At 42.3% G+C, this 27,531-nt stretch overlaps 1 protein-coding gene across 2 annotated transcripts in view; it reads right to left on the bottom strand.

The window, feature by feature from the left end:
- EXOC6 (exocyst complex component 6) overlaps positions 1–27,531 on the bottom strand; it is a 304,381-nt gene that overhangs the window by 222,594 nt on the left and 54,256 nt on the right. Inside the window, exon 1 of one of the 2 annotated variants that reach the window (XM_058697174.1) lies at positions 3,868–4,971. The exons of the other annotated variant lie outside the window; for it this stretch is intronic. Within the exon in view, the coding sequence (XP_058553157.1) occupies positions 3,868–3,992 (125 nt within the window). The 5' untranslated portion in view covers positions 3,993–4,971. Of the gene's footprint in view, positions 1–3,867; positions 4,972–27,531 lie in introns of those variants that run through there. 2 annotated transcript variants of the gene reach the window in all.

The following is a 27,531-nucleotide window of genomic DNA, read 5'->3' as shown; positions in this document are numbered from 1 at the left end:
CCTGTGATGTCTTTAATGAATATTTCACCGACAACACAAACCATGGAAACACATAAGGTCTCAGCTCTCCCCTGAAACTCTCTCTCCCTTAAACTCAATAGTATAGGCAGTTGTGCCATTTTACATAAAGAATGAAAACAAACGCAGGACCTCAGAATCATCTGATTCTTGTCCACTTTTCCACACATACAAAAAAGGAGGGCCAAAGGAATAGACCCAAGGTCCCATTGGGGGAGTCAGGCAGAGACAGGCTGGACTTTCTGAGAGAAGCCTGCTGTGGGAGCAGCCAAGTCTGAGGTCAGGAAGAGGAGGAATGCAGCTGGGCAAGGCAGAAGAGACTGTGGACCACTGACAGTCCCCAACAGCAATTCCCCACAGCCCCTCGGGGAGAGGAGACCCATTCTCTCACATGATGTGTGGGGCTGAGTGCTAGGAAGCTTGCACACCCTGTGAAAGAAGAGCTATTGAGTCTCCCTTCAATGACATGAGCAGAAACCATCTCTGAGCCCTGAGTCACTGAGCTCTCGGGGCTCACCTTGTCAGAGAAGGAAGTCCCACCTGGCTCTGATCTGAACACTGACCGTAAGCAGGGCACCTCAGACTCCCTACCTGGAAAACAAAATGGGCAGGGGGAGGGAGCTCACAGAGGCTAAGATTTTATGACAGAAAATGTTTGTTGAAGCAGTGCCTTGCATCTCTGACAAGGAAAAATGAACAGGAGAACTATTAGAACTTCTCTCTCTCTGTCTCTCTGTCTCTCTCTCTCTCTCTCTCTCACTCTCAATTCCCAGATGTGAGGCTTTCCTTGAGAATCTTTCTCTCCTGTGTGGTCAGCCCCATCCTCTCACTGTCCTACCCTTCCCTCACTGTCCCCTCCAGCCACCCCCCACCGCCCGCCCCCAGCAGGGCCCGTGCAGCCCAGCTGGCCAGTCTGCATCCAACCAAATGCACCTTCCACTGTCTCTGCCTTTAGAGCTTGTAGCTATTCAAATACTTGGACCACCTCCTCTTTTTCCCTGAAATGATAACTTTCTCTCTCAATTGCCTCCTTTCTTTTGCTTCACAAGGTCACCATTAGTTCAGAAGCTCATACAAATCAGTTCAAGAAATATTTATCTAGCTACTCCGCTGGTAGAATATTTTGCAGAAGATACTAAAATATAAGGAAGATACATTCCTGCCCTCAGGAATCTGTAGCCTGAAAACGGTTATAAAATAACAACACACACACAAGTGAGTCAGAATAAATGCTCTCGATTCTTTGGGGGCTTCAAAGGATGGGCATTCACATGTGGCTGGGGGATCAGGAGAGGCTTCACAGAAGAAAGAGCATTTGAATCGTGAGGTAGGGCTGAGTTAATAATTAATAATAATAATAATAATAATAATAATAAGCAGCCATGAACACGAGAGGAAGAAAATCTCAGAACACATTGTCAAATAGTTAACAAACTAGTTCAGCCAAAATGGAGGTCCTGTCTTGATTTTCCAACCCTCATATTTGGCCACACAAGCTGACGTGTTCTGTAAGAGCAGTGGAACAGAATAGTTGACACTGGAATATCGATGGCATGCATAGGTATGTATAGAAAGGCATTGAATGTCAGCCTAAGAAGTCTTCATCTAATAATTATGAAAGCAAAGATTTAAGAAAACTAATTTTAGTTAATATTGTCCCACATAAAGTTTTATTAGGAGCTCTGAGTCTACCCTCCACATAACACTGGGGTGTTTTAGCTGGAGCCTTTGGAAGAGAGTGTTCTCCCGGCTTGTTCAATAACCCAGACGTGAGGTTAACAGTGAGTACTACAGGCCCACTCTGGTGGTGACAGGGCAAGACCTGGAGAAAATATCAGTGCTGTCTCCCCTCTTGAGGGTAACACTGGGAGAGTGTTGTGATGACCAGATCTACATTGATTTTTTTCTTCAGGAAGACCAGGTACAAGACTGGGGATATTTGCCCTAGCAACAGAGGGTAGGAAAGCTCCAAGATCCAAAGCAGGAAGTCAGGTCCAGTATCAAGGAAGACTAGGGATAGTTCCATGGACGGATGACATGTATAGGCGTTGGCCAGGGTTATGAGACCAGGGAAGAGGGTCAGGGGTTGATGACCAAGGGCTCTGAAGCAGCAATGGCAGCAGAGGCCACAGTAACTAACACATGTCTAGGCTCCCCTCACCCTTTACCTTGTTTCCCTTTAGACTTCTGATCTAGCCACGAGGCAAATGCACAAGTTCTAGAAGGCGCTGGTACAATATAAAGTTTGTTCCATACGGAGAAAACTACTGAGCTTCTCACTAGTAAAACAGCTCGGGGCGGCGGGTGGGAGGGTGGGGAGCCAGGGACCTGGTGGCTTAGTCCGTTAAGCCCCTGACTTTGGCTCAAGTCATGATCTCTCGGTTTGTGGGTTTGAGGCCCGCATCAGGCTCTCTGCTGTCAGCACAAAGCCTGCCTGCTTCTAATCTCTGTCTCCCTCTCTCTCTGACCCTCCTCCCCCTCTCAAAAATAAACATTAAAAAAAAAAAAAAAAAAGCTCTGGTTTCTTCTACCTATTAAATAGGGTAGAAATAACTTGCCCTTCTTCATGGGATGTTCATGATGCTTGGATAAAATGAAAATGTAAGGAAAAAATTGTCACGAAGTTTAATCATTTTACAACTGCACCTACATATTGATAACCCAAGAATCAACCAATAAAGAGCAATACCTTCCCATGCCCTCAACACTACCCTAGGCCCTCTGAAGATATTCAAAATATATTTAAATGCAAAATCAAATTTAAATATTTGGGAGAAATTTACTCAGATTTAAACTGTAGTATATTTCTTTTTTTTTTAATGTTTATTTATTTTTGACAGAGAGAGAGAGAGAGAGAGAGAGAGAGAGAGACAGAGCATGAGCATGAGAGGGGGAGGGGCAGAGAGAAAGGAGACACAGAATCCGAAGCAGGCTCCAGGCTCTGAGCTGTCAGCACAGAGTCCAACACGGGGCTTGAACTCACAGACAGCGAGATCATGACCTGAGCCAAAGTCGGACGCTCAACCGACTGAGCCAGCTAGGGGCCCCTAAACTATTGTGTATTTCAAAGCAACTTGGCCCTGGGCCCTTTCTAAGGATGAAGAGACAATACCCCTCCCCCATCCTTTTATTTAATTAACAAATATTAGCCAACAAATATTTATTGACTGTCACTATCAAATTCAGTGGTTGCCATTTCATTCCCACACTGATAAGTGTCAGTTACAGGCAGGCAGGTAGAAAGAATTAAATTTTAAAAGCTGCTCTTTTAACACAAAGATACATGGTCTTTCATTTTAATCCTGTTCTTGAAATGTGCAAATTAATCCCCATATTACCAAAGAAGCTATTTTTAAATCGTATGTGGAAATAAAATTAAAAAAAAGAAAAACATATCTGAGAGGCCACCACATCTTCGAGAGTAGCAACAATGAAAATAAACATTTTACTTCTTTTTCCCTAAAACTCACATCCACCCAAATAGAAACTGGTTTCACGGACATGTCTAATTGTTCTCAATGTTTCTTGCTAAGTGATAGTTTAGAGAAAACCTTTGAAATCTCATAAGACGGGATATGTATTTGGAGATGGCATGACACCCTTTTTGATCTCTTGAAATTCTATTTTTTAAACCCTGTGGTGATGAATCAGGAAACAAATATAATCCCCAAAAAAGTGGGTTGTTTATTGCAGTTTCTCTAAAGATAAGAGATAAGGTTAGGTATATACAGAATTGTACCTATTTTTTCAAAAACTATTTTTTATTCTGTTATGGAGAAAAGTATAAAAAGAAGTGAATAACACCACCTGAACACCACTAAAGAAGAAACAAATACAAAGGAGTCCTACCTTAAAGTCGCTTCAATGGGCAGCTCAAAAGACTGAATCTCAGCCAGGACATTCTCGTAAGTCTGATCCGGGTCTTCTTCCAACATTGCTCCACATGCCCCTGATTTTCCAACTGCAGACATCATATTTTGAGTGTGCACAACGGTTGTAATTTACAAAAAGCAATGTGGGTTTTGTTGTAATTATCACAAGCGTTCTCTCTTGTTCACCCAGAGTAGCAGCAAAGGCTGAGCTCACAGTCTGACTTCATGCTATCAAAATCTTCGCTTCCAAGAATGTTGCACAGCTGTTGCTGTCCAGTCTCTACTTATAACATTTTACTTATTATTAACCTTGACACAGTTCAGAAAGTTCCTGCCTGATGTCTGCTATGTTTATTTATTTGTTTCTCAAAGATAGTGACTGCAACCATATAAAAAATTACTACATAGTATCGACTTGTCAGGGCACATATTTTAATTATTTATGCTAAATACAGAATACAAGCCATGCTCCTACTTATTCTTGTGATTATACCCTTGCCAACAAATAGGTAGCTTGTCCAGGAAAAATGTAACCTCTTGTAGGATATGATTTTGGAGTCACTGGGCTAGTTCCTTGGGTCCCCCTGTCCTCCACTACTCCACCATAGTCACTGTTGTGTGTTTGTCCGTTTACAGTAAGAGCCATTCCTTCTTCCGTCCCCAGCTCAAATCCTTGTTGGTCACTTATGCGTCACTGTGAACGAGTCTGCCAGATCCCTTCCGCAGAATAGGTTTTGATGGAGAGGGGGAAAGCGCAAAGATGCCGGGATGGGAAGGGGACAGGCTGTCACTGAGAGGAAGAAAGAATGCAGAAAATAAAGGCCCAAAATATCAAGGGCAAGTGTGGCCTACAGCCAGCCTCAAGATGGTCTAAAATTAAATGGCACATTATTTCCCATTACCATTTTCATTAGATCTTCCTCAAGCCCAAGTTTAACCTCATGTTTTCTTGCCCAGTACTAGAAAGTTGGTATTTAAAGGGATGGCTAGTGGGGTGCCTGTGTGGTTCAGTTAAGTGTCAGACTTTGGCTCAGGTCATGATCTCGCCAGTTCGAGACCTGAACGGGGGGCTCTCTGCTGTCAGTGCAGAGCCTGCTTCATGTCCTCTGTCTCCCTCCCTCTCTCCCCCTCCCTCACTCGCGCTCTTGCTCTCAAAAAGAAATAAACATGAAAAAAGTAAAATAAAGGGATGGCTAGCAATATTCTTCCATATGAACCTTTTTTTTTAAGTTTTTATCAGATTTTTAAATTTTGCTCTGTAAAAAATTTAAAGTTCTTTCTCCTAAAAATGTAGTGTTTATATAACCACAAGGCATACGTCATCAACTGCATCAGTTTTTCATTCCTCCCTGCACCCATACCCTTGCCAGTACTTTACCAAGGGCACAGTGTTCCCCCTTGACCCATGACTCTGGGCTTAGCCTGTGACTTCGCCCGGCCAGCCCTAAGGCACGGGGTGAGAACTCTGAGCCCAGGCCTTGTGAGGCCTCACGTATTTCTCTCTGTCCTCACCCACCTCTGCCATCACCTGGGAGCGCAGGCCCTGGCTAGCTCGCCGGCCCAAGGAGGATGAGAGATACATACATTCACAAAACTGGATTCACAAAACTGCAGAGAGAGGCACATACTCCCATCCAGCAGCCGCAGCTCGAAGTGAAGCCGCCCACCCAAACCGGGGTGAGGCCAAATGTGCCCCCACTGAGCCACACACACAGGAGCAACAATAAATGGTTGCTGTCTTCCCCCCACTGAACGACGGTCTCTCGGCAGGGGCAAACCAGCACAGCCTTCTTCACTCCAGCCCCACCTCGGCCTCACCTCTGCCCCGCCGGTCCTCCCCCGAAGGATGGAACGAAGCAACAGGAATATGCCTCCCACAATTTCCCCCCGCAGGAAGTGGTGATGCCCTCCTTCAAGACCTGACACGGAACAGTGACCTTCCACCTTGTGTTAAAGTCATTTGTGTGGAAGGTTTTTCATTTCTATGAAATTATCAGATTATTTCAGAACAGAGCGTCTATTTTATTCACACCTGTGTTCCACGTAACGCTTAACACACTGCCTTGTATGAATGAACGGTGGCAAAAGCGACAAGCTTAAGAGTTACCTCTGCCTTGTTAGGAAATGCTGGTCCAAATTATGCAAAACTCTGACAGTTCCACACTGAATTTATCAGAATCTGAGAATATGTACATGCAAGGTGAGAGATCACTTGGTCATAAGAGGACGTCGGTCATCCCTGTACTATGTTGTAGAGAACAATTCATAGGTGATGCCACACACCCATGAACATATACCTGTGATGACCCATCCAGACCTAAGTAACATGTAGTTAAAAAACTACACGGATTCTTCCCCCCACCTACCCCAGATTTTTATGTTTCAAATTTACAGGAAAGTTAAAGAACCCAACAAACAGCCATATACCCTTCACCCGATTCACCAATTGTTAGCTTTGCCACATTTACTTTCCTTCTCTCTCTGTTTATTCAAGGGGATTTTACAATGTAGGCATATGCTTTTACTATATGTTGTGAGAAAATTGTATTCCATTATTGTTTCGATTTATTTTTAAGAGAGATAAAGAGAGAGAGAGAGAGCACGGAGAGGCGGGGTGGGGGTGGGGGGGGGGTGGGGGGAGGAAGTCCGAAGCAGGCTCTGTGCTGACAGGAGCCAGCCCAACGTGGGGCTCGAACTCATGAACCTTGAGATCACGGCCTGAGCCGAAGTGGGAGGCCCAACCGACCAAGCCACCCAGGCACCCCAGAAAATTGTATTCCTCTAAAGAGAGTATTTTTTAAACAGTAATAGTATAGCAGTATACTACACAGCAGCATAATTAATAAATCACAATAGCTTTGACTTATTGTCACCGCATGACCCCATTCCTACTACACAGTGCCGTCATCTGCTTCCTGCGCAGCCAGCTCCCCCAGGAGATTCAAGGTCTTTCAACCTGTGCCCTCTGCTCCTCAGCGCTCCCCGCCCCTCCTCCACTCCCACCCCACTCTCTTCTCCTCCCGCTTCTGTTAAGTGCATTGTCCCTCTGCCTCTTACTTTCTTCTAAGCTGTGTAAGACACAGGCAACAACTTCCTGTTTCCACTGGCTAACCAGCATCTTCCTTTTATTCAAAACTTTCCTTGAGTGCCATTTCCTGCCGGAAGTCCACACAGATTGAATGAGCAGGAGACCATCTCCTCCCGAAAGTAACAGTTAAGAAAAACAACCTCCCCTATCCCATAGTGCTGACAACAAATTCACCAAATAAGGAAAAGAAAAGGAGGAAATGGAAACATTTTTAAACAGCTATATTCCAAGATGCCCATAAAAGAGAATGCTGTGTGTGACTGGAATGTTCCCGGTCTCCACCCTTAACCCCTCCTCCCAGCTGCGGCTCAAACTGTTTGGACTACTTCCTAGGATCAAGCCTGACCACCGACTGGAGACATCTAAGTGGCCAGAGGCCAGTGGTTCTTGTTCCTCCCCAACCCCAAGGCAATGCCTAGAGACATTTAAAAAAAGAATTCTTTTTTTAATGTTTATTTTTGAGAGAGAGATAGAGAGGGCGAGAGCAAATGGGGAGGAGCAGAGAGACACAGAGTCCGAAACAGGCTCTAGGCTCCCAGCTGCCAGCACAGAGCCCGATGCAGAGCTCGAACTCACCAACAGTGCGATCATGACCTGAGCCGGAGCTGAAGGCTTAACCAACTGAGCCACCCAGGTGCCCCCTGGAGACATCTTTTAATGCCAGAACTAGAGGTGGATGCTACTGACATCAGTGGCTAGACGTGCTACTAATACAGTATACAGCACCGTCCCCCACAACAAACAGTTATCCAGCCCAAAATGCCAATAGTGCTGAGGTCGGAAAATCCTGCCCTAAGCTGATTTTTAAGACACATCATTAGGTTCTGCGTGGTGCTGATACAGGCCCTGTGACTGAGGCCCCTGATTGGGCTTTTTTCTTCCTCTGAAACTGAGTCTCTGTCTTGTTAGTCTACTAGGAACCCTAGCCCCTCTAGAACCAGAGACCTTAAAAAAAAAAAAAAAGGTTACTATTCAAATAAAACTTATTGAGGGGCGCCTGGGTGGCTCAGTCGGTTAAGCATCCGACTTCGGCTCAGGTCATGATCTCACAGTCTGTGAGTTCGAACCCCGCATCGGCTCTGTGCTGACAGCTCAGAGCCTGGAGCCTGCTCCGGATTCTGTGTGTGTGTGTGTGTGTGTGTGTGTGTGTGTGTGTGTGTGTGTCTGCCCCTCCCCTGCTCACACTCTCTTTCTCTCTCTCTCTCAAAAATAAATAAGCATTTAAAAAAATTCAAATAAAACTTATTGAGTACAAAGGTTTTGGAAAAAAACCTCAGTCTTCTTAACTTTATTTTTGAATAAAATTATCTATTTTATTTATTTTTGAATAAAAACTTTTCGGAAGAAGAAAAACCTCAGTCTTTTTGAGGTAAGCAGAGATTGGGTCCCTATTGTTGTTTTGCTGCTATTGTTACTATACCCACAGCAATTAACACCATGGCTAGCACAAGTTAGATGCTCAATAAATATTTGTTCAATAAATTATCTTGACACAGCAGTATAGTGCTTTGTAAGTAACGGGCAACCAATAGATATTTATTCATGATTATCAGAGTTTATCTTACAAAAGCTACTTCAAATAAAGTAGATAAACGTTGTTTTAGTTATATTAGTATTATTTTTCAACATTAGAAAGCCTGTCGAGATACTCAGTTAAACTTTAAGACTGCAGCATTATTATTGTTAGGGTACTCACAGCAATAGGGTTTGTTATAAGAAAGTTAGTTTTTCCAGAAATACCTATGGCATCCAATAGTGGTTCCACAGGGCCATTCTATATTTTTTTCTATCATCTTCAAAATTCAGGATGTAACACTTCATTACAAAAAGCATTTTGGTCTTTCAGTGAATCGGTGTTTTCTCAATAAGCTATATTCTTAATGCGCTTTGGAGAATAAAATTGTTTTCAAAAATCTGTTCTAAATTTCTGCTATAACTCAGCACGTTTTTCTGTTCATAAAATCTTCAGGGCCATGGTGTTTCTGTGAATGTTATAATATCATTACCATTATCTGAGTTTCTATTCCCTGGAACATGCCATGGTTTTGGATGTCTCTGAACCTTTATACATGCTGCCTCTTTTATCTAGAATACCTTCCCCGCACCTGTTTTCTTGTCTGTAGCACGGAGAAGATAATAGTAACCCCCACCTCATGGCTGCTGTGAAGGCTACATGATTCTTAAGCATTTATTAGGTAGAGCACTCAGGAGGGTGTGGCACCTGATGAGCGTCAGGGTCCGCTGTTTCTATGACCTCTGAGGCTTTGTTCCCACCTTGTTGTACAGATTTGCTACTATCCCCCATAACTTTTTTTTAATGTTCATTTGTTTATTTTTGAGAGAGAGAGAGAGAGAGAGTAGAGGAAGGGCAGAGAGGGAGAGAAGGAATCCCAAGCAGGCTCCATCCACGCTGTCAGCACAGAGCCCAATGTGGAGCCTAAACCCTAAAACTGTGAGATCATGACCTAAGCTGAAGTCGCATGCTTAACCGACTGAGCCACACAGGTGCCCCCTCCCCCATAACTTTTTTGAGCATGTTGTCTTTACCAAAGCTCTGATCCCTTAGTATTGTTTTTGTTATATATTTATCTACCTCACTGGACTACAAGCTACACAAAAGCAGGGTATGGGCCTTATGCTTCTTTATAGTCAAAGCATTCCACATGATGCTGGGCGCATAGCAGGCCTGGACTCAATGACTGATGAGGGACTGGAAGCCTTAAGAACGATGGAAACAACACCGGCCAAAACAAGTATGAGGGGGTGTCCACTGCTTGATTAAATTGATATTTTTCAAACAAAAATTGACATTTTCCAATTTGACAAGAACATTCTAGACTAATTGTTTTAATTCACTGTGATTATTCCTTTTTTTTATCTCCAAGCAAATCTGGGTTTCGTTAAGAGGCAGCAAAGGCAAAATCTCTAATGTCTCAGTTCTCAATAAACATAATTTGCTATAGCAGAAGTAGCTTCACCACGTGCATATTTTGAACTTACACCTCTTCTGTTCGTTATGATTGGGTCTTTTGATTGAAAACTTTTAGGGCGCCCTTGTTGATCTTTTCCCAAATGTAAGTCTTCAGCATTTGAATCCTGGCCAAGTCTCAGCCCTATGGTCAGAGAGCTAGATTATGGCGCCACCTCGTGGTCAGTTTTTGGCACACAGTCTGTTAAAACTGGCTCTTGCTCTTCCAGGTTTTTAACTGTTTATATTGGTAATTGCAAAACGTCATGAAAAATCACTAAATACCTTGTTCTCTTTTTTCTAGCATTTCTGGAAACTTTTCGATGTGTCATTTATCCTCCATTCATCTAGTTCAGCGCTCTTCAGCAAAATAGAGAATTTAAAGACATGCTACAAGGCCTATTATCACGCTCCCAAAGATACGCTTTTCTCCCACCGGGAAACAAGGATCTTTAAAGTGAGAATTCAGGGCGTTCTTGGGTGACTCAGTCGGTTTCGCGTCTTGATTTCAGCGCAGGTCATGATCTCACGGTTGGTGAGATCCAGCCCCGCGTCGGGGCTGAACCTACTTGGGATTCTCTCTCTCCCTCTCTCTCTGTCCCTACCCTGCTTGTGCACGTGTGTGTGCTCTCTCTCTGAAAATAAAGAAATAAACTTTAAAAACAGAAGTGAGACTTCAGGACACTAACTTCTTCAGGCCATGCTAGGAGAGGGTGGGCCACCGTGAGCTCTGCCTGAGCCCCTGCTTCCACATCTGGTAGGCGGCCCTTTGCCCATATTCTTCTCAACAATCATTCTCTTTTCCCTCTTTTGAAACCAAACAATTCCCTCAAAAATATGGTTTCAGGCATAAAATAGGAAATAGTACTAAACAAACGGAAATGTTTTGCTTTAAATACTGAAGCCATTTGTTTACATTATGAAATACTTTGCATTCAAAGTCCATAATTGAAAAGAAACATGAATCATCAATCACAAGGGGACTTTATAGATAAGAAATAAGCACTGGCCTGAACAATTGTATTAAACACGAACAACTCTTGTTGGGAGCTTTTGCTGACTCATTTTTCAGGAAGTGGGTTGTCCAGGGAGATTTTTACAGGAGGAACAATCGACAATATTTTCATATTAATAACCTCCAGTTACTTTATTGTTCTCAAAACTTTTGTTAATGAGTATTTTCCTGTTCGGTGAAGAAAAAAACATTAATCAAAAGACAAAGCCTAATCTGATTTCTTTTTATGTATTCTGGATTCTTGTCTTCTGTGATATTAAATATATTTAAGTAAGAGTTGTAAAACAACCTTATTCACTGAGCATAATATCAGGAACTATTTTGAATCTTTTTTAAAAAACATATGCGCTATAGCATATATTGGATACGTTACGCAGACTGATTCCAAACTACCACTTTGGATTCAAATCCCCTTCAAGCAACAGCAATGTTTCCACTTGGTTTGGTTCCTCTTCTGCCCCACTCCTTCTGAGATTTCTCTCAATTGACCCCTCAGTTAAGGGACAAACAGTGTGAGCTCCTCGAGACCAACTAAAAGATTAGGCCATTCACACAAGCTCCCCTCAGAAAACAAGGTCTCCAGCAGGACTGTAAAGAATAGACAAGGTCAGTGTGTTCCATGGAGACTCCCAAGTGCACACACTTTTTGGTTCATCCACAAGCACTGGGCCTCTCTCTCTCTTAGCTCATGAATGAGGGTTTGTGACATGGGGCTTAAGTCACCTGCCTGTGGGATTAGGGGAAGTAAATTGTGAAATAAGATTATTGTGTGATTATGATTTCTGTTAGTATAAACAATTCTCATACTTGTCCTGATTTAACACAAATATATTTCCCACAACACGCTCCTGCCCCCACCAGCCCCACAGACCCCCTCCCCCACCCCCGCCCCCCGCAAGCCCTGGGGAGAAAGCCTCACTTTACGTGCACAATGTAGCTTTCCTTCTGCACCAGGTGATAAAGTGGGGCCAGTGAGGCAGGCAAGTAAGAGAATCAAGTAGGTTTCTGTGTAGTGCGCCAGTTACACGCACAGACCACAGACGCTGGAGTTGGACTGCCTGGGTTCAAATCCTATCCCTGCTACTTAGTAGCGATGTGACCTTGGGCTCTTTTCTGTGCCTGGAGTCTCTTTATCTACATAAAAGACAAGCTCCTATCTCACAGATTTGCTGGGGAGATTAAATTAATTAATGCAAATAAGGTCTTCAGAACAATGCCAGGAAAGTAAAACGCATTATAGAAGCATTAATGTTATGACATTGACTGCTTGATAAGGAATGATGTTATGAACCACTGAGGGTGATTTTTTGTTTTGAAAATCAACCGCCTTATAATTTTGTTATGACGAGTAGTGCTGTTCTCTTTTCCAATGGACACATGTAGATGTTTCTCTGATGCTCAAAGATCAGAGTTTTGAAAATGTCAGTGACCCATAAAAATGCTTAGGAAACTAGTGCTCAGGTGCTTATTATAAAGTTATTTCCTGTGTACTGACCTTTATATTTTGTTAATTTATGTATTCATCTTTTAAAAGAAAACTAAATATTTAAGGGGTGCCTGAGCGGCAACTATTGAGCATCTGACTTCAGCTCAGGTCATGACCTCCCAGTTCGCAGGTTCAAGCCCTTCATCGGGCTCTGTGCTGGCAGCTCAGAGCCTGGAGCCTGCCTGGGATTCTGTCTCCCTCTGCCCCTCCCCTGCCTGTGTTCTCTCTCTCTCTCTCTGTCAAAAATAAACATTTAAAAAGAGAAAGAAAAGAAAACACTATATTTAAGAACCTACTACATACCAGGCCCTTGGGGAGCCCACAGGTCAGTGGAGAAATTCCTCCTTTATTCCAGCTGGATTGAGAGCGGGAGCAGAGGGGTCTGGGAGTGAGGCACCTGCCGTCCACACCCAGGATGGCACATACGCTTTCTGGAAGAATCCACGCTTGCTGGGTGGGTCTCAGAGTGACGCCTGAACACAGATCCAACTCTAGAGCTCAAAACCAATGTGACATGGCCTCCCTGGTTCAATGGAGCTCCCTGGTTCAATGGACCATGCTTTTTACTTGAATCCTCAAACCTTCCATTCTGTGTATAGCCCCAGGAATAACCACCTGTCTGGGGTATCCCAGGCTCCTGGAGTTTATTTTTGGGAGTGAAGAAAAGAATCAACATTAGGAAAAGACCCCAAATCTTGGAAAAGAGCCTCTAAAGAAAAAGAATCTGATAACAAGCTGCCATTTTCTTATGGTTTTCCTTCATATCTCCCTCAGCCTCCTTCCCAAGTTTATTTCTGTCAGTTTGTCCCTTAAATGTAGTTGTTTCCCCAGAATCTGTCCCCAAGTGTCTTTTCTTCTTACTCTAGGCTCCTGTAAGTTCATCTTCCACTTGTGTGTTGACGAGTCCCAAATCCAGACCTACAATTGTACCTATTCCCTGAGTTCTAAATTTCATTTCTTTTTTTTATTTTATTTTATTTTAGAGACAGAGAGCACCAATGGGGAGAGGGAGAGAGGGAGGGAGACAGAGAATCTTAAGCAGGCCCCATGCTCAGGGCGGAGCCTGACATGCGGCTGGATCCTACAACCCTGGGATCCTAACCTGAGCCGAAAATCAAGAGTTGGACACTCAACTGACTGAGCCACCTGGGCACCCGCCCCCCACCCCCAGCTTCATTTCTAACCCCCTACGTAACATCTCTACCAGAATATCCTGTCACTTAGCACTTGACATTCAATATGTCTAAAACTGAACTCACAACTTCATTGGCCATTTGGGCTGCTATAACAGAATACCGTAGAGTGAGGGCTTAAACAACAAGCATTTATTTCTCACAGTTCTGGAGGCTGGAAGTCCACGATGAAGAACCCAGCAGATTCAGTGACTGATGATAGCCTCCTTCCTACTCCATCATGGCCATCTTCTCACTGTGTCCTCACATGGCAGAAGGGGCAAAGAAGCTCTCTGGAGTCTTGTTTTTAAGAACACTAATTCGTGAGGGTTCAACCTCATGACCTAATCACCTCCCAAAGGCCTCACTTCCAAATACATCACGTTGGGGATTACATTTCACCATATGAATTTGAGGGGACACAGTCTATTAGCATGCTTCTCCCACTTTAAGCCAGTCTCCATAAACCAAATACCTACCTATTAATAATGATGCTATCCCCAAAACAGATATTCCCAACCTGCTCTTGCTCTCCAGATCAATCTCTGCCCATCTCTGATCCATTAGCTTTGAGCCTGGTCACCTCTGGGCCTTTGTAGATGTTGTTCCCTTTATACAGAATGCCTTTCCATCTGCCTACTTTGTGCACAAATGTCTATATATTCTTCAAGACTCAAAACAGTCCCCTCTTCAAAGCCACTCTAGGTTCTGGGTCATACTTCACATGGGACATAATTTAGACAGGGCAAGTACATATTTTATTTCCAATACTAAGTATGAGTTCTTTGAAGACCACCTCTGGGCCTTAGTCACCTTCATAGTTCTCAGAGTACTTACCATAGGACCTCATATGAAGAAGTCATCAATATATGTTTGTTGGAATAATCAATTAATTAATGTAAGAAAAAAGAATCCGTGTGTTTTGACAAGTTGTGAGTTATTTTTCTTCCACTCATTCTTTGTCTTCATATCTCCCATTACCTATTATCACTTTTCTGGATTGCTCACCACTCAGAAATTTTGATGTTGTTAAATGTCTGCTTCACAAAATGTTTTGGAGTATAGTTGGTCTATAAGTCCTGACACAGTCTGGCTCCTTACAGGGACACCTATTGTGGAGTAAAAACTGAGCTAATGACTAATGTGAATTCCTTCACTTCAAACACCATATGATAAAAAGAAAAGTTTCCATTTATACCAGGTTTTACAGGGTTATGGTTCAATAGGTGATCTGTATGCTTCCTTTTTGCTTCTAAACACATGTGTTCCTTTGTTTCTCAGGAAGTAATCATCATGTAGCCATGGAAATCAATGAGTGCAAAGGAAATGTTGCAGGGGAATAACGAAGCCAACCAACTTAACTCCACAAAAGTTGGTCACATCCTAAAATGATTAAAATACAACCATCCAAAAGTTCTTAGAGGAAGTGTTAATTGGTACTTGGTATTTTGACAATAACTGGTTCAGTAATAAGAGCATGTCAAAAAGTCTAAAGCATTTATAAAATATTATCGAGATGAGTGAACAAATATTTACTGAGTGACTCCTATGAACTAGGCCCTTTCACATGAATGCCCTCCTCTTGTTATCGCAACAGCCCTATGGAATAGCTATTTTTGGTATTATTTCCATTCTACAGATTAAAAAAAGCAAAAACCAAAAACCTTAGACTCAGAGGTTAAATGACTTGCCCAAAGACTAGTAAATGAGAGAGAGCACTAGCAAGAACATGCTCTTCCCACCAATCAGAATTCATCTGAGGGATGAATGATGCCCAGCTCCCAAGCTCTCAGTCTCAAGAGGGAGAGTCTCAAACAGAACAAACCACGCCCCGATGAACTTTCCACACTCATAAGATTCAACTGTGTCTTTCTTTGCTTAACCAGGCACTTGCAAGTCATCAACATCACATCCATAAAACTCTAACACAACCATCTTATTGTTCTTTTTTGCACAAATTTTGTAATGTTAAAATTTTCATAAAAGTCCAAAGTTTGTGTTATACAGAAGTCTGTTTTGTAATAATGCTTCAGTGAAAACTGACAGTGGTAGCAGTGTTTTAATTTTTATTTACAGTCTTAAAGTAATGGAGTTTATTTCAGGGAAAACCTATAGACTCAGTCTCGTTTATTTATAAGACATACCTTATCTTTGTTACAAATTATATTAATTTAAGTCCTATGACTGTTTGGCATAAGTTTATCACGTTACCCACTTGTTTGACCAATTGTATATAGTTCAACATGAAAAAAGGTCTTTTAGAAGTGCCAGGTGTATAAATTCAACTGCAAAACTTTGGTCACATCATTACTGACAGTGTTAGAAATGAATATGTCAAACAAAACTTTGAGATTTGCTTTATCATAACCAACCAATCATTGTCATTTATTCTATTTTTTAAATTTTTTTATTTTAGAAAGAGAGAGCATGCATGCGGGGGAATAGGGGTAGACGTCTAGAGAGAGAGAGAATCTCAAGCAGCCCCACACTCAGCATGGAGCCTGATGCAGGGCTTGATCCTACGACTTTGGGACCATGACCTGAGCCAAACTCAAGAGTCATACACTCAACTGACTGAACCATCCAGGCACCCCAACTACTGTCATTTATTGAGGACCAGTTTTGTGCTTAGCACTATGCTAGGTTCTGTGAAAGAGCCAGAAGAAATACGTGAAAATGTAATTGGTAGGAATTACGTTAAGCATCAGGTCCCAGAGAAGAGACTAGAATGCCCTTTGTTCTCTCATGTAAAAGAGTCCAAATATGGACTAGGACAGTCTGGGGCAACTCCACAACACCATCGACATTCAGACTGCATCTAGGCTTCAGCCTTCTGTCTTTAGCATGCGGCTTCCACACTTAAGGTCATCCAGGATGAAAACACTGCTGAAACTCTAGCCACCAAGTCCTCAATTCAGGCAGCAGGAAGGAAGGTGGGGAAATGTCAAAAAGATTGGAACCATACTGTCTTGATGATTACAGCTTTGTAGTGCAGGTTAAAGTCCAAGACTGTGACACCTCCAGCTTTGGTTTTCTTGTTCAACGTTACACTGGCTATTCAGGGTCTTTTCTGGTTCCTTATAAATTTTAGGACTGCTTGTTCTCAGCTCTGTTGAATGTTGGTGTTATTTTGATAGGGATTGCATTGAATATAGTATAAATTGCTTTGGGTAGTATCAACATTTTAACAATATTTGTTCTTCCAATCCATAAGCATGGAATGTTTTTCCATTTTTCTGTCTTCTTCCATTTCTTTCATAAGCTTTCTATAGTTTTCAGCATACAAATCTTTTACCTCTTTTGTTAGATTTATTCCTAGGTATTTATGGTTTTTGGTGCAATTGTAAATAGGATCGATTCCTTGATATATATTTCTGTTACTTCATTATTGGTGTATAGAAATGCAACTGCTTTCTGTACATTGATTTTACATCCTGTAACCTTGCTGAATTCATGTATCAGCTCTAGCAGTTTTTTGGTGGAGTCTTTCAGGTTTTCCACGTAGAGTAGCATTTCATCTGCAAAAAGTGAAAGCTTGACTTCTTCTTTGCCAATTTGGATGCTTTTTATTTCATTTTGTTGTCTGATTGCTGCTAAAAGGCAGCCGATGGAATGGGAGAAGACATTTGCAAATGACATATCTGATAAAGGGTTAGTATCAAAAAGCTATAGGGACTCCTGGGTGGCTCAGTTGGTTAAGCGTCTGACTTCGACTCAGGTCATGATCTCATGGTTCATGGGTTTGAGCCCCGTGTCAGGCTCTGTGCTGATAGCTCAGAGCCTGCAGACCACTTCAGGCTTTTGTGTCTCCCTCTCTCCCTGCCCCTCCCCCACTTGTGCTCTGTCTCTCTCTCTCTCTCAAAAATAAATAAACATTAAAAAAAATTTCTTTAATCTAAAAAGAGCTTACCAAACTCAACACCCAAAAAAAACCAAATAATCCAGTGAAGAAATGGGCAGAAGACATGAATAGATACTTTTCCAAAGAAGACATCCAGATGGCTAACAGACACATGAAAAGATGCGCAACATCACTCATCGTCAGGGAAATAAATATCAAAACCACAATGAGATACCACCTCACACCTGTCAGAATGGCTAACACTAACAACTCAGGAAACAACAGATGTTGGCAAGGATGTGGAGAAAGGGGAACCCTTTTGCACTGTTGGTGGGAATGCAAACTGGTGCAGCTGCTCTGGAAAACAGTGCTAAACAGAAGCTAAAGTCTGGGATTGTGATGCCTCCCGCTTTGGTCTTCTTCTTCAATATTACTTCGGCTATTCGGGGTCTAGCACTTTCAACAATAGCCAAGTTATGGAGAGAGCCCAAATGTCCATCAACTGATGAATGGACTAAGAAGATGTGGTTGAAAATCAACCACTGCATTGTTGCACGTGCCTTATAAGGGCGGTTTCAGTGGAGAGTGGGACTAAGAGAGGAGAAAAGAAGAAGAATTGGCAACAGCAAGTAGATACAATATTTTTAGGAATTCTGCTATAAAAGGAAAGAGAAGAACAGAGGGAGAGAGAAACTGGAAGGGGAAGGGGAATTGAGAGAGTTTGTTTTTATGATGAGAGAATACTTACACAGTACTGGGAAAGGGAGGGGAAAATTGATGCAGAGGAGGGTGGAAGATTGCCTGTAGCACGGTCCTTGACTGGGTAGGCAAAGGGGGTGGAAGCCGGTGTATACATGGAGGGGTTAGCCTTTGTAAAGAATATATGGACAGTGGGGAGCCTGGGTGGCTCAGTCAGTTAAGCGTCTGACTCTTCGTTTCAGCTCAGGTCACGACCTCATGGTTCACGAGATAGAGCCCCACATGAGGCTCTGCATTGATGGCACAGAGCCTGCTTGGGATTCTCTCTCTGGGTCCCTCCCCTACTCACACACTCTGTTTCTCTCTCAAAATAAATAAATAAACTTAAAAGGAAAAACGAAGAGTATACGGACAGTTCACCCAGTAGAGCAGGAGGGAAGACAGCGTCTATGAGCCCAGATACTGATAGATGGGTAGTTGTGGTTAAGGGAGCTTATGATGGAGTCTTCTTCTGATGGCTTCCATATTCTCAGTATATAGGAAGCAAGATCATCATGACAGTGAGGATGGGGAACGTGTGGTTGAAGTATTGAAAAGAGAAGAGAACGGCGTAAAATCATCCCCTGCCAGTAGAGTAAACGAATGAAAAGCCTAGGGAAATATAGTTTGGTTGCTGGGCAGCTGGAAGAGTCCACTAGAGATGAATGATCCGCAATTCAAAATGAGACCAGTCAGCTTGATGGTGCGTTTTTCTCCAGCGTCATTCAACTGTGTGGAAAGGAGCAGGGAAAAGGTGAATTTAATAAAGGTTGTAGTTTAGCTAAGTAAGCTTAACCAAGTGGGAGAGGGCCAAGGAAATCGAGAGTATGTTCCAGGAAGTGATGAAAAATTTGACCACAGATTTAAGCTGAGTAAGGAGGGAAGTGAGGACCTGAAAAGAGTAAGCGGCAGTGAAAACACAGTTGGATTCATAGATCTTAGGTTCCAAAGGGGTTGAAGGATTGTTGAAATTCACAGAGTGTTTCAATGTCCACAAATGTAAGCCTTAGTGATGTCCAAAAATGCTAGAACTCAGGGGCTTGCCAGTGTGAGCTCCCACAATAAACTCACCCCAAAATAAATAAATCGGGTTTCCTTAGCAAAATAAGTCAGAGAAAGAGAAATGCCCTAGGATTTCACTCCTATGTGGAATTTAGAAAACAAAACAAATGAACGAAGGAAACAAAAAGAGACACACACACAAACCAAGAAACAGACTCTTAACTCTAGAGAACACACTGATGGCTACCAGAGGAGAGGTGTGGGGGGGAGATAGGTGAAATAGGTGACGAGGATTAAAGAATACATTTATCATGATGGCCACTGAGTAATAATATATGGAGTTATTGAACACCATATTGTACACCCGAAACTAATATGACACTGTATGTTAACTCTACTAGAATTACAATTTTAAAACTTCACGAAAGTATTTTTTAAATAAAATAAATAAATCAGTCTTCTCCCCTCTCAGTGACGGAGAGAGTGACCTCATAATGTGGCATGATTAAACCCTGTTGCTGGATTCCAGATTTTCACACACTTCCTGCCATTTCCTGCAAATGGCAAAGTAGAGATTCCAGTGGGCTCTCTGACATGGCAGAATGCCAGGTCAACCAAAGAATGTCTCATTTCTGTAGCCTGAAGAGAACTGAACATCAGATCTCAGGCAGTCTGTTGTGTTAATCAGATTTCAAAGCAAGGTCACATCTGTTTTAAGCTCTCCCACAGGAGCTAGGTTACTCTTTCTTGAGCCCACTCTTGCCTCGGGTGTGGAATAGAGCGATAGACCAGAACCTCCCTGGCCAAGTTCTTTAGAAGGAACAATGAAGAGCCTAACGCCTTGGACACGCACAAGAAGAGAAAAGAAGCCCCAAATCAAACATCTCAGGAAAGCCATTCTTTCTGAGTGGAGCGCCAGGGCTCACTCTCCTACAGCCAGTATCAAGCGAATGCTCTCCCAAGCTCTTCATATGACTAACATCACAAAATATCTTAGAATCAAAAGGGCATATACACAAGTCGTGCTGAAATTCTTTCTCTTCGTCTCTACCACTGAAAACTCAAAGTTTCTTCTAGTGTCTAAAATTAGTGACTCCATAGTCAGGCATTTTCAATTTCCCTTATATAAAGTCTCTTGTCAGGATTTTAGGACTTTAAACCTTTGTCTTCATTGAGTAACACAGGCTTGGAAGACAGAAAATGGTCAATTAATAGCCTCCTTTCCCCCCACCCCTTTCAGCTTTTTTTTTTTTTTTTAATCTCCCAGCAATAAATATAACACCAATTCTGAGTAAATGTGAGTTTATGTGGTTATTAACAAACAAAGCCAGCAAGTAATGTGTTCTGCTTTCCTGAAATTAAAAAAAAAAAGATGTAAAAAGTTTTAAAAAGTTTAAAAGAAGCAACAAACACTACTCCTCTTTCACTTTTTAGTCAAGTTGTACATACCTACAATACTTGTCACCCTTCACAAACCCCAGATCCTATAAAAGGTTGAACTTAGATTATAAGGTAAAGATTTGCCATCAGAGAATGGAACTGAAATCAGAATGTCCTGCTTCTGTGAGTTTAAGAAAAAGCCTTAATGGTTCTTTTTAGTGTGGGGTTTTGGGTTGAGTAGTATTTAAAGCACTAAACTGTCTCTCCAGTATTTGAAGGGATTAAGTTTAGAGTTCATTGTGTTGACTGTCTTTTGAAAGATTAGATAGTTTAGTTAGGCTCCTACTGACCATGTAAATGTCTCAGTGTTTATTGACTGTCTGCAGTCATTATCAAAGACTCTGAACACAATCGACACCTTGTAAACAGAAATCCCATTATTTTTGTGGTACTGATAAGATTTACTGAGGATTTGATTTTTTCTTGATTGACTAGCCAGTTAAAAATATTAATACAGTACAGGAGAGCATGATAAATGAGTATGAAGTCAGTCAACAAACTTGCCCTTTTATTTTGTTTGGAAACTACAATCTCATTTTGCTTGTAGATTGTAGAAATAATGATCTGTACAGTACAGTGCTCTGTTTAAAAACACTTCTTGGGGCACCTGGGTGGTTCAGTCAGTTGAGTGTCCAACTTCAGTTCAGGTCATGGTCTCATGGTTCGTGAGTTCGAGCCCCGCATTGGGCTCACAATGCTCTCAGCACAGAGTCCACTTCGGATCCTCGGTCCCCCTCTCTCTACCCCTCCCCTGATTGTGCTCTCCCAAAAATAAAATATTTTTTAAAATAATAAAAATAAAAACACTTCTTAAATGCATTTGGATGTGTTATATGCATTTCTACTAACCCTTCAATGATTCACAAAGAGATTTATGGCTTTTTTTAAAGAAATATGTCTTAAATTTTTCAGCACACGGAAAAATTCTATGGAGAGTGTACTAATTTAGTTCGGGAATATTATAAGGGCTTGTTTGTTGAGGGATCTAGGTCTGCATTTAAAAATGTTTTAATCAAAACAAAATTTGGAAAGGCAAGCATAGACGTGCTGCATTTGACCACAGGTAAAAACCCATGGGATCAATGTTATTTTGATTCTGAATTTGGTGATCACTGCCAGGGAGTTGCCATGCAAACTCCCTTCCCCATCTCCAGGAAGGTTTGTGAAAGATGTGAAAGATGGGTAAAGAAGTGTGCCTTCCCTGGGGACCTACACAGCAAGGCTTCAAGAAAAGATGACTTTTGGCAGCAGTTTCATGAAGCAAGGAGGAGCCTTGCTGCAGGAAGCACTGGAAGAGATCTAATGTTCAACAGAAAACAGAAAGGCAGAACTGGGATTAGACAGTTTTGCCCGAGAGATGTAGAAAGGGCGCCCCCGCCCCCGCCTTGATTGCCTCAGAATCAAACATAAATTACTTCATATAAAACACCATAACTTTACAATTAAGTCCCAACACAGCCTACCAGCCTCATCAGCTCCCGGCCTTTGATCCCAGCCTTCAGGCCTCTGGCCTCTGTTTTTGCTGCACCCTGCTTCCTCAGCACCTGATTTGACACGCCACCTGCTTCCTCACCTCTCCTCTCTAACGCCCAAATGTCAGCTCTTCTGTGATGCCTTCACAAACTCCCTCAGGCAAATACCTCACTTGCTTCACCGTCTGCACAGACTGCTATCATCTCTGTGTGCCCAGCTTCCCCACATCTGTAAGCTCCTACAGGGCAGGACAAATCTTATTAAAGCCCCTCAGGGTCTAGCACATACTATGTGCTCAATAAATGTATAGGGCAGGAAGAAAGAAGACACATACCCCTGCCTTTGCTCACTCACCTGCCTTTTTCCCTTCCACAATGAAACCTGCCCATCAGTGAAAAACCAACTGTGTTTTGAAGACATCCCTGACCAATGATCTCCCACCTCGGTCTAAACTCCCATAGCACCTAAGTGAGAATTACACAATTGACACTTAACGGACTTGTGTCCTCACCCTACTTGTGTTTTTGTATCTATGTGCTATTTCCCCAACCACAATCAAAGAGCTGTTTGGGGGGTGGGGGAGGGGGGAGGGGCGGAGTCTTTAATGTCCTCACATCACCCACAATGCCTAGCAGTGCTCAGTGGAGGGTCATTACCTACCAAGTGTTTGTTGATGAAGGAGGAGAGAGGAAAGGTCTGAAAGGTAGCCAGGAAGGTGATTTTAACAGGCTCCGTGAAGGAGGGCACATTCAGGACAGCCCAGGCCCAGACAGAGGACAAGCAATGAGGAGCAGCAAGCAGACTGCCCCTAAATAATCAACCCTCAAAAGGAGACAAAGTAAGTTTGCCAGGTGTTTAACAGGGGAGGAAGAAAAAGGCCTGCACTTAAAGCTAATGACAAGCCAGAGTGTTGCAAGTAGGAGCAAATGTCCACAGTCAGCTGCTGGAGTCAAACCAGGCAAAGAGAAAGTCCAAGAAGTGAGGACTTACTGAGCATTAATTATGTGCTAAGCATCTGATATACATTCTTTTCTAAAACATCTTTATTGAGGGGCGCCTGGGTGGCTCAGTTGGTTAAGCGTCCAACTTCGGCTCAGGTCATGATCTCGCGGTCCGTGAGTCCGAGCCCCGCGTTGGGCTCTGTGCTGACCGCTCAGAGCCTGGAGCCTGTTTCAGATTCTGTGTCTCCCTCTCCCTCTGACCCTCCCCCGTTCATGCTCTGTCTCTCTCTGTCTCAAAAATAAATAAACGTTAAAAAAAATAAATTAAAAAAATAATAAAACATCTTTATTGAGAGGGGCACCTGGGTAGCTTATTAGGTTGAGCATCCAACTCTTGATCTTGGCCCAGGTCATGATCTCACAGTTCATGAGATCGAGCCCCATGTCAGGCCTCTGCACTGACAGCTTCGAACCTGCTTGGGATTCTCTCTCTGCTCCTCCCTCTCTCTGCCCCTTCCCAGCTCACTCTGTAAATAAATAAATACGTCATAAATAAATAAATATTTTTAAAACATCTTTATTGAGATATAATTTACATACCATACAATTCAGCTATTTAGCCAAATTCAGTGCAGTTCACTGGGTTTTAGTGTATTCAGAGAGTTGTGCAACCAAAAGCCCAATCAATTTTACAATATTCTCATCACTCCAAAAGAACCCTGCACCCACTAGCAGTCACTCCCCATTTCCCTCATAGCATCCTTCCCCCATCCCCCCGCCACCCAATCCCTACCTCCAACTCTAGGCAACCTCTACTCTGCTTTCTGTTTCTACAGATTTGCCTATTTTGGACATTTCATATAAATGTAATCATACAACATGTGGTATTTTATGCCTGACTTCTTTCACTTAGCGTAGATTTTAAGGTTCATCCATGTTGTAGAGTGTATCAGAACTTTATTGTTTCTTCTTGCTAAATCGTATTCCATTGTGTGGATATATGACATTTTATTTATCCATTCAGCAGTTCGATGGACATTTCAAATGATTCTTGACATGCATTCCTTCATTGTTTCTCCCCAATACTTCTGGGAGGCAGGTATTTGTGTTCTCATTTCACAGATGAGTGAACTGAGCCTCAGAAAGGTTAACTACCCTGCCCCTTCATGTAAATAATGGCATTGAGACTAAACCAAGTCTGCCTGAGTCCAGAGCCTCTAAGTTCAATCACCACCTGTTATTTGGCAAACACTGTCAATGGGGGCATATAGATCATGCCAAGTTCCAAGCACTCACAGACATCACTGATGTTCCCCACTGAGCTATAAATTTTAAAATGTGATAGTTGTGTGACATAGCAGAAAGATCATGAGCTTTGCAGCTAGACAGTCTTGAATTTGAATCCCACATACTAGCTTTGTGATTTGGGGTAGACTGTTTAACTTCTCTGAGCCTTTTATTCACCTATGAAAATGCAGTTAATTTGTACCTTGCAGGATTAAATGAGCCCATAAATATAAAGTACTTGACATATAATAGGTAATCAAAATATTATTCTTTTTTTGCAGTGATAATAAAATCAAGTAAAATACACACACACACACACACACACACACACACACACACACACTTCCCTCAGAGAGAGGAATCTCAGGACGCTGGTTTGGGATATGCAGTAGTAAGAAATCCAGTCAGAAGTCTCCAATGGTAGGCAGACACAGATAAGAGGCAGGAGCTCAGGTGAGGGGTCAGGGCTAGAGATATAGACTTGGGGGTTATCAGCATGGCACTCAGAGTTGAAGCTGTGACCACTATCTGGGTTGAACCGGGCAGAAAGTAAAGAAATGAGTCCAATGCCTGAGCCTTGGGATGTCCATAGTTAATTCCAGGAGAAAGAATAACAAACAGTAAGGGTTATAGAATTTGGAGGTATGTAGTTATACCAGTATGGCATTTAATTTTGAAAGCCAAAGAAAAAATATATATTCAAGAAAGGGATAAGAGGTAGGGGAGAACGTTGAGAAGTTTATGTTGTAGAGACGTTTGCAATAATGAGAACTGAAAGCAGACCACTGCATTTTGTAGTCAGGCAGTCAGTGTGACTTAGATCCTGAGCATCCATCTATCCATCCATCCATCCATCCATCCATCCATCCATCCATCCGTTCCTTGTTCATTCAGCATTCACTGAACACCTGTGGTGCACCAGGCACTGGACTATGCCTCTGAGAAACACATGGATAAAGAAAGCACAATCCTTTGCTGAACTGCACATGGCATAAAACAGAAGGGAAGTTCAGTGTTCTGAGACCCCTTCTGTACATGAGTTGGGCCCAGCAGGAGAAACTAGCTTCATGGGACAATTATGATAGAAAGATAGAGAATTTGCAAATCAGGAGGGAACTGAAGGGCATGTCAAAGGCAGGCTGAATGAAGAGGGGCTTTTTAATTTAATTTTAATAGGGGGATTAAAGAGGCGGGAAAAGCAAAGGCTGACACATCTGGGTTCACATATTTGACACAAATGTCATCTGGAGGCTTCTTCTCTCCTTGGCTCACAGTTGGAATGTGGCTACGTGAGTCTATCAATTTTTGAAACTTGGGGTGAATTTTTTTAAGGTTGACACTGCATTTTGAGTGCATATATGGATCATTTCTTTCTTTCTTTTTTAAGTTATTCTATTTATTTTGAGAGAGGGAGAGTGGAGGAGGAAGAGAGAGAGAGACAGAATCCCAAGCAGGCTGTCAGCACAGAGCCCAACATGGGGTTCAAACCCACAAACCATGAAATCATGACCTGAGCCGAGATCAAGAGTTGGATGCTTAACCAACTGAGCCACCCAGGTGTCCCTATATTGATCATTTCGTTCCAAGAATCTTCAAGGATACAGAATTTTTTCTCCCAAAAGCTTGAGTAAAATGAATCCTTCAAAACAGCATACTATGTCCATCCTTTAATTCATGTAGGTCAAGTTTTAGCCACTACAGAAGCTAGAGATTCCTCCCCTTCCCTCATTCCCCAACCTTTAGTCAAGGTAGCCCCCCAGCGGAGAGACAAGTCAAGGAATGGGGGTCAGGATGCCACGGCATCAAGTCTGTGGCATACTTCCTATTTCTCATTAAAACACATAGATAAAGAACAGTGAAGAAAAATCAGTTCAGAAGTTACAGGTAGAAAACCAAAAGCAGGCATGCATTTATTTATTTATTTATTTTTTATTTTTGGGACAGAGAGAGACAGAGCATGAACGGGGGAGGGGCAGAGAGAGAGGGAGACGCAGAATCGGAAGCAGGCTCCAGGCTCCGAGCCATCAGCCCAGAGCCTGACGCGGGGCTCGAACTCACGGACCGCGAGATCGTGACCTGGCTGAAGTCGGACGCTCAACCGACTGCGCCACCCAGGCGCCCCCCAAAAACAGGCATTTAATAGAAATGGAAACGCTGAAGTTAAATAAAACCAGAAGCCCAACAAAGGCAAAACATTGTGACACATTTAATACTAAAGGATAAAACAAGTTGAAAGAGCTAAGTAAAAAAAAAAAAAAAAAAAAAAAAAAAAAGTTAGAGAACTAAGCTTGAAAAAGCTGAATAAAGAAAAGCCACAAAAATAAAAAAGACTAAATATTGACAAGCTGAAGTTACAACGAAACTTTTAAAACTGGATGATGCAAAAATGTTAGTAACATTACGATAAATAAAAAGGAAGACGATAGGAGTAGATTTTAATTTTTTTTTTTTTAGTTTATTTATTTTGAGACAGTGTGAGTAATGGAGGGGCAGAGAGAGAGGGAGAGAGAGAATTTCAAGCAGGTTCCACACCATCAGTGCAGAGCCCGACAGAGGGTTCGAACCGTGAGATCATGACCTGAGCTGAAACCAAGAGTCAAACGCTTAACTGGCTAAGCCACGCAGGCACCTCAGGAGTAGATTTTTAAAAGTCTAATCAAAATAGTCGAGGAATAAAAAAGAAAATAATAAAATGATAAGGTAAGAGAATAAAAATTATTCAAATACTAAAATCAGATCAAATGTAAAAGAATACAATTATATGGGGGCACCTGGGTGGCTCAGTGGGTTGAGCGTCCAACTTCGGCTCAGGTCATGATCTCACGGTTTGAGTTCGAGCCCCATGTCGGGCTCTGTGCTGACAGTTCGGGGCCTGGAGCCTGCTTCGGGTTCTGTGTCTCCCCCTCTCTGTGCCCCTCCCCTGCTCATGCGCTGTCTTTCTCTGTCTCTCAATAATAAATAAACGTTAAAATTTTTTAAAAAAGAATACAATTATATCAAATACTAAAATGCATAAAATTAGTGAAAATCAAGTTAAGAGAAATCAGGATTTAAAAAAACACATTAACAAAAATATGTGAATATTTTTAAAGCTAAGGTGTTAAAAACAAATCTCTGATAAGAATTAAACACACATCTATAGGGAAACACTGACAGGTAGTGTCTGTTCATAACATGATCCTCTGGGTTG

The sequence above is a fragment of the Neofelis nebulosa genome, chromosome 13 (genome assembly GCF_028018385.1).
Source record: "Neofelis nebulosa isolate mNeoNeb1 chromosome 13, mNeoNeb1.pri, whole genome shotgun sequence".
Lineage (NCBI taxonomy): Eukaryota > Metazoa > Chordata > Mammalia > Carnivora > Felidae > Neofelis > Neofelis nebulosa.
This window is presented reverse-complemented; position numbering and strand designations above follow the sequence as displayed.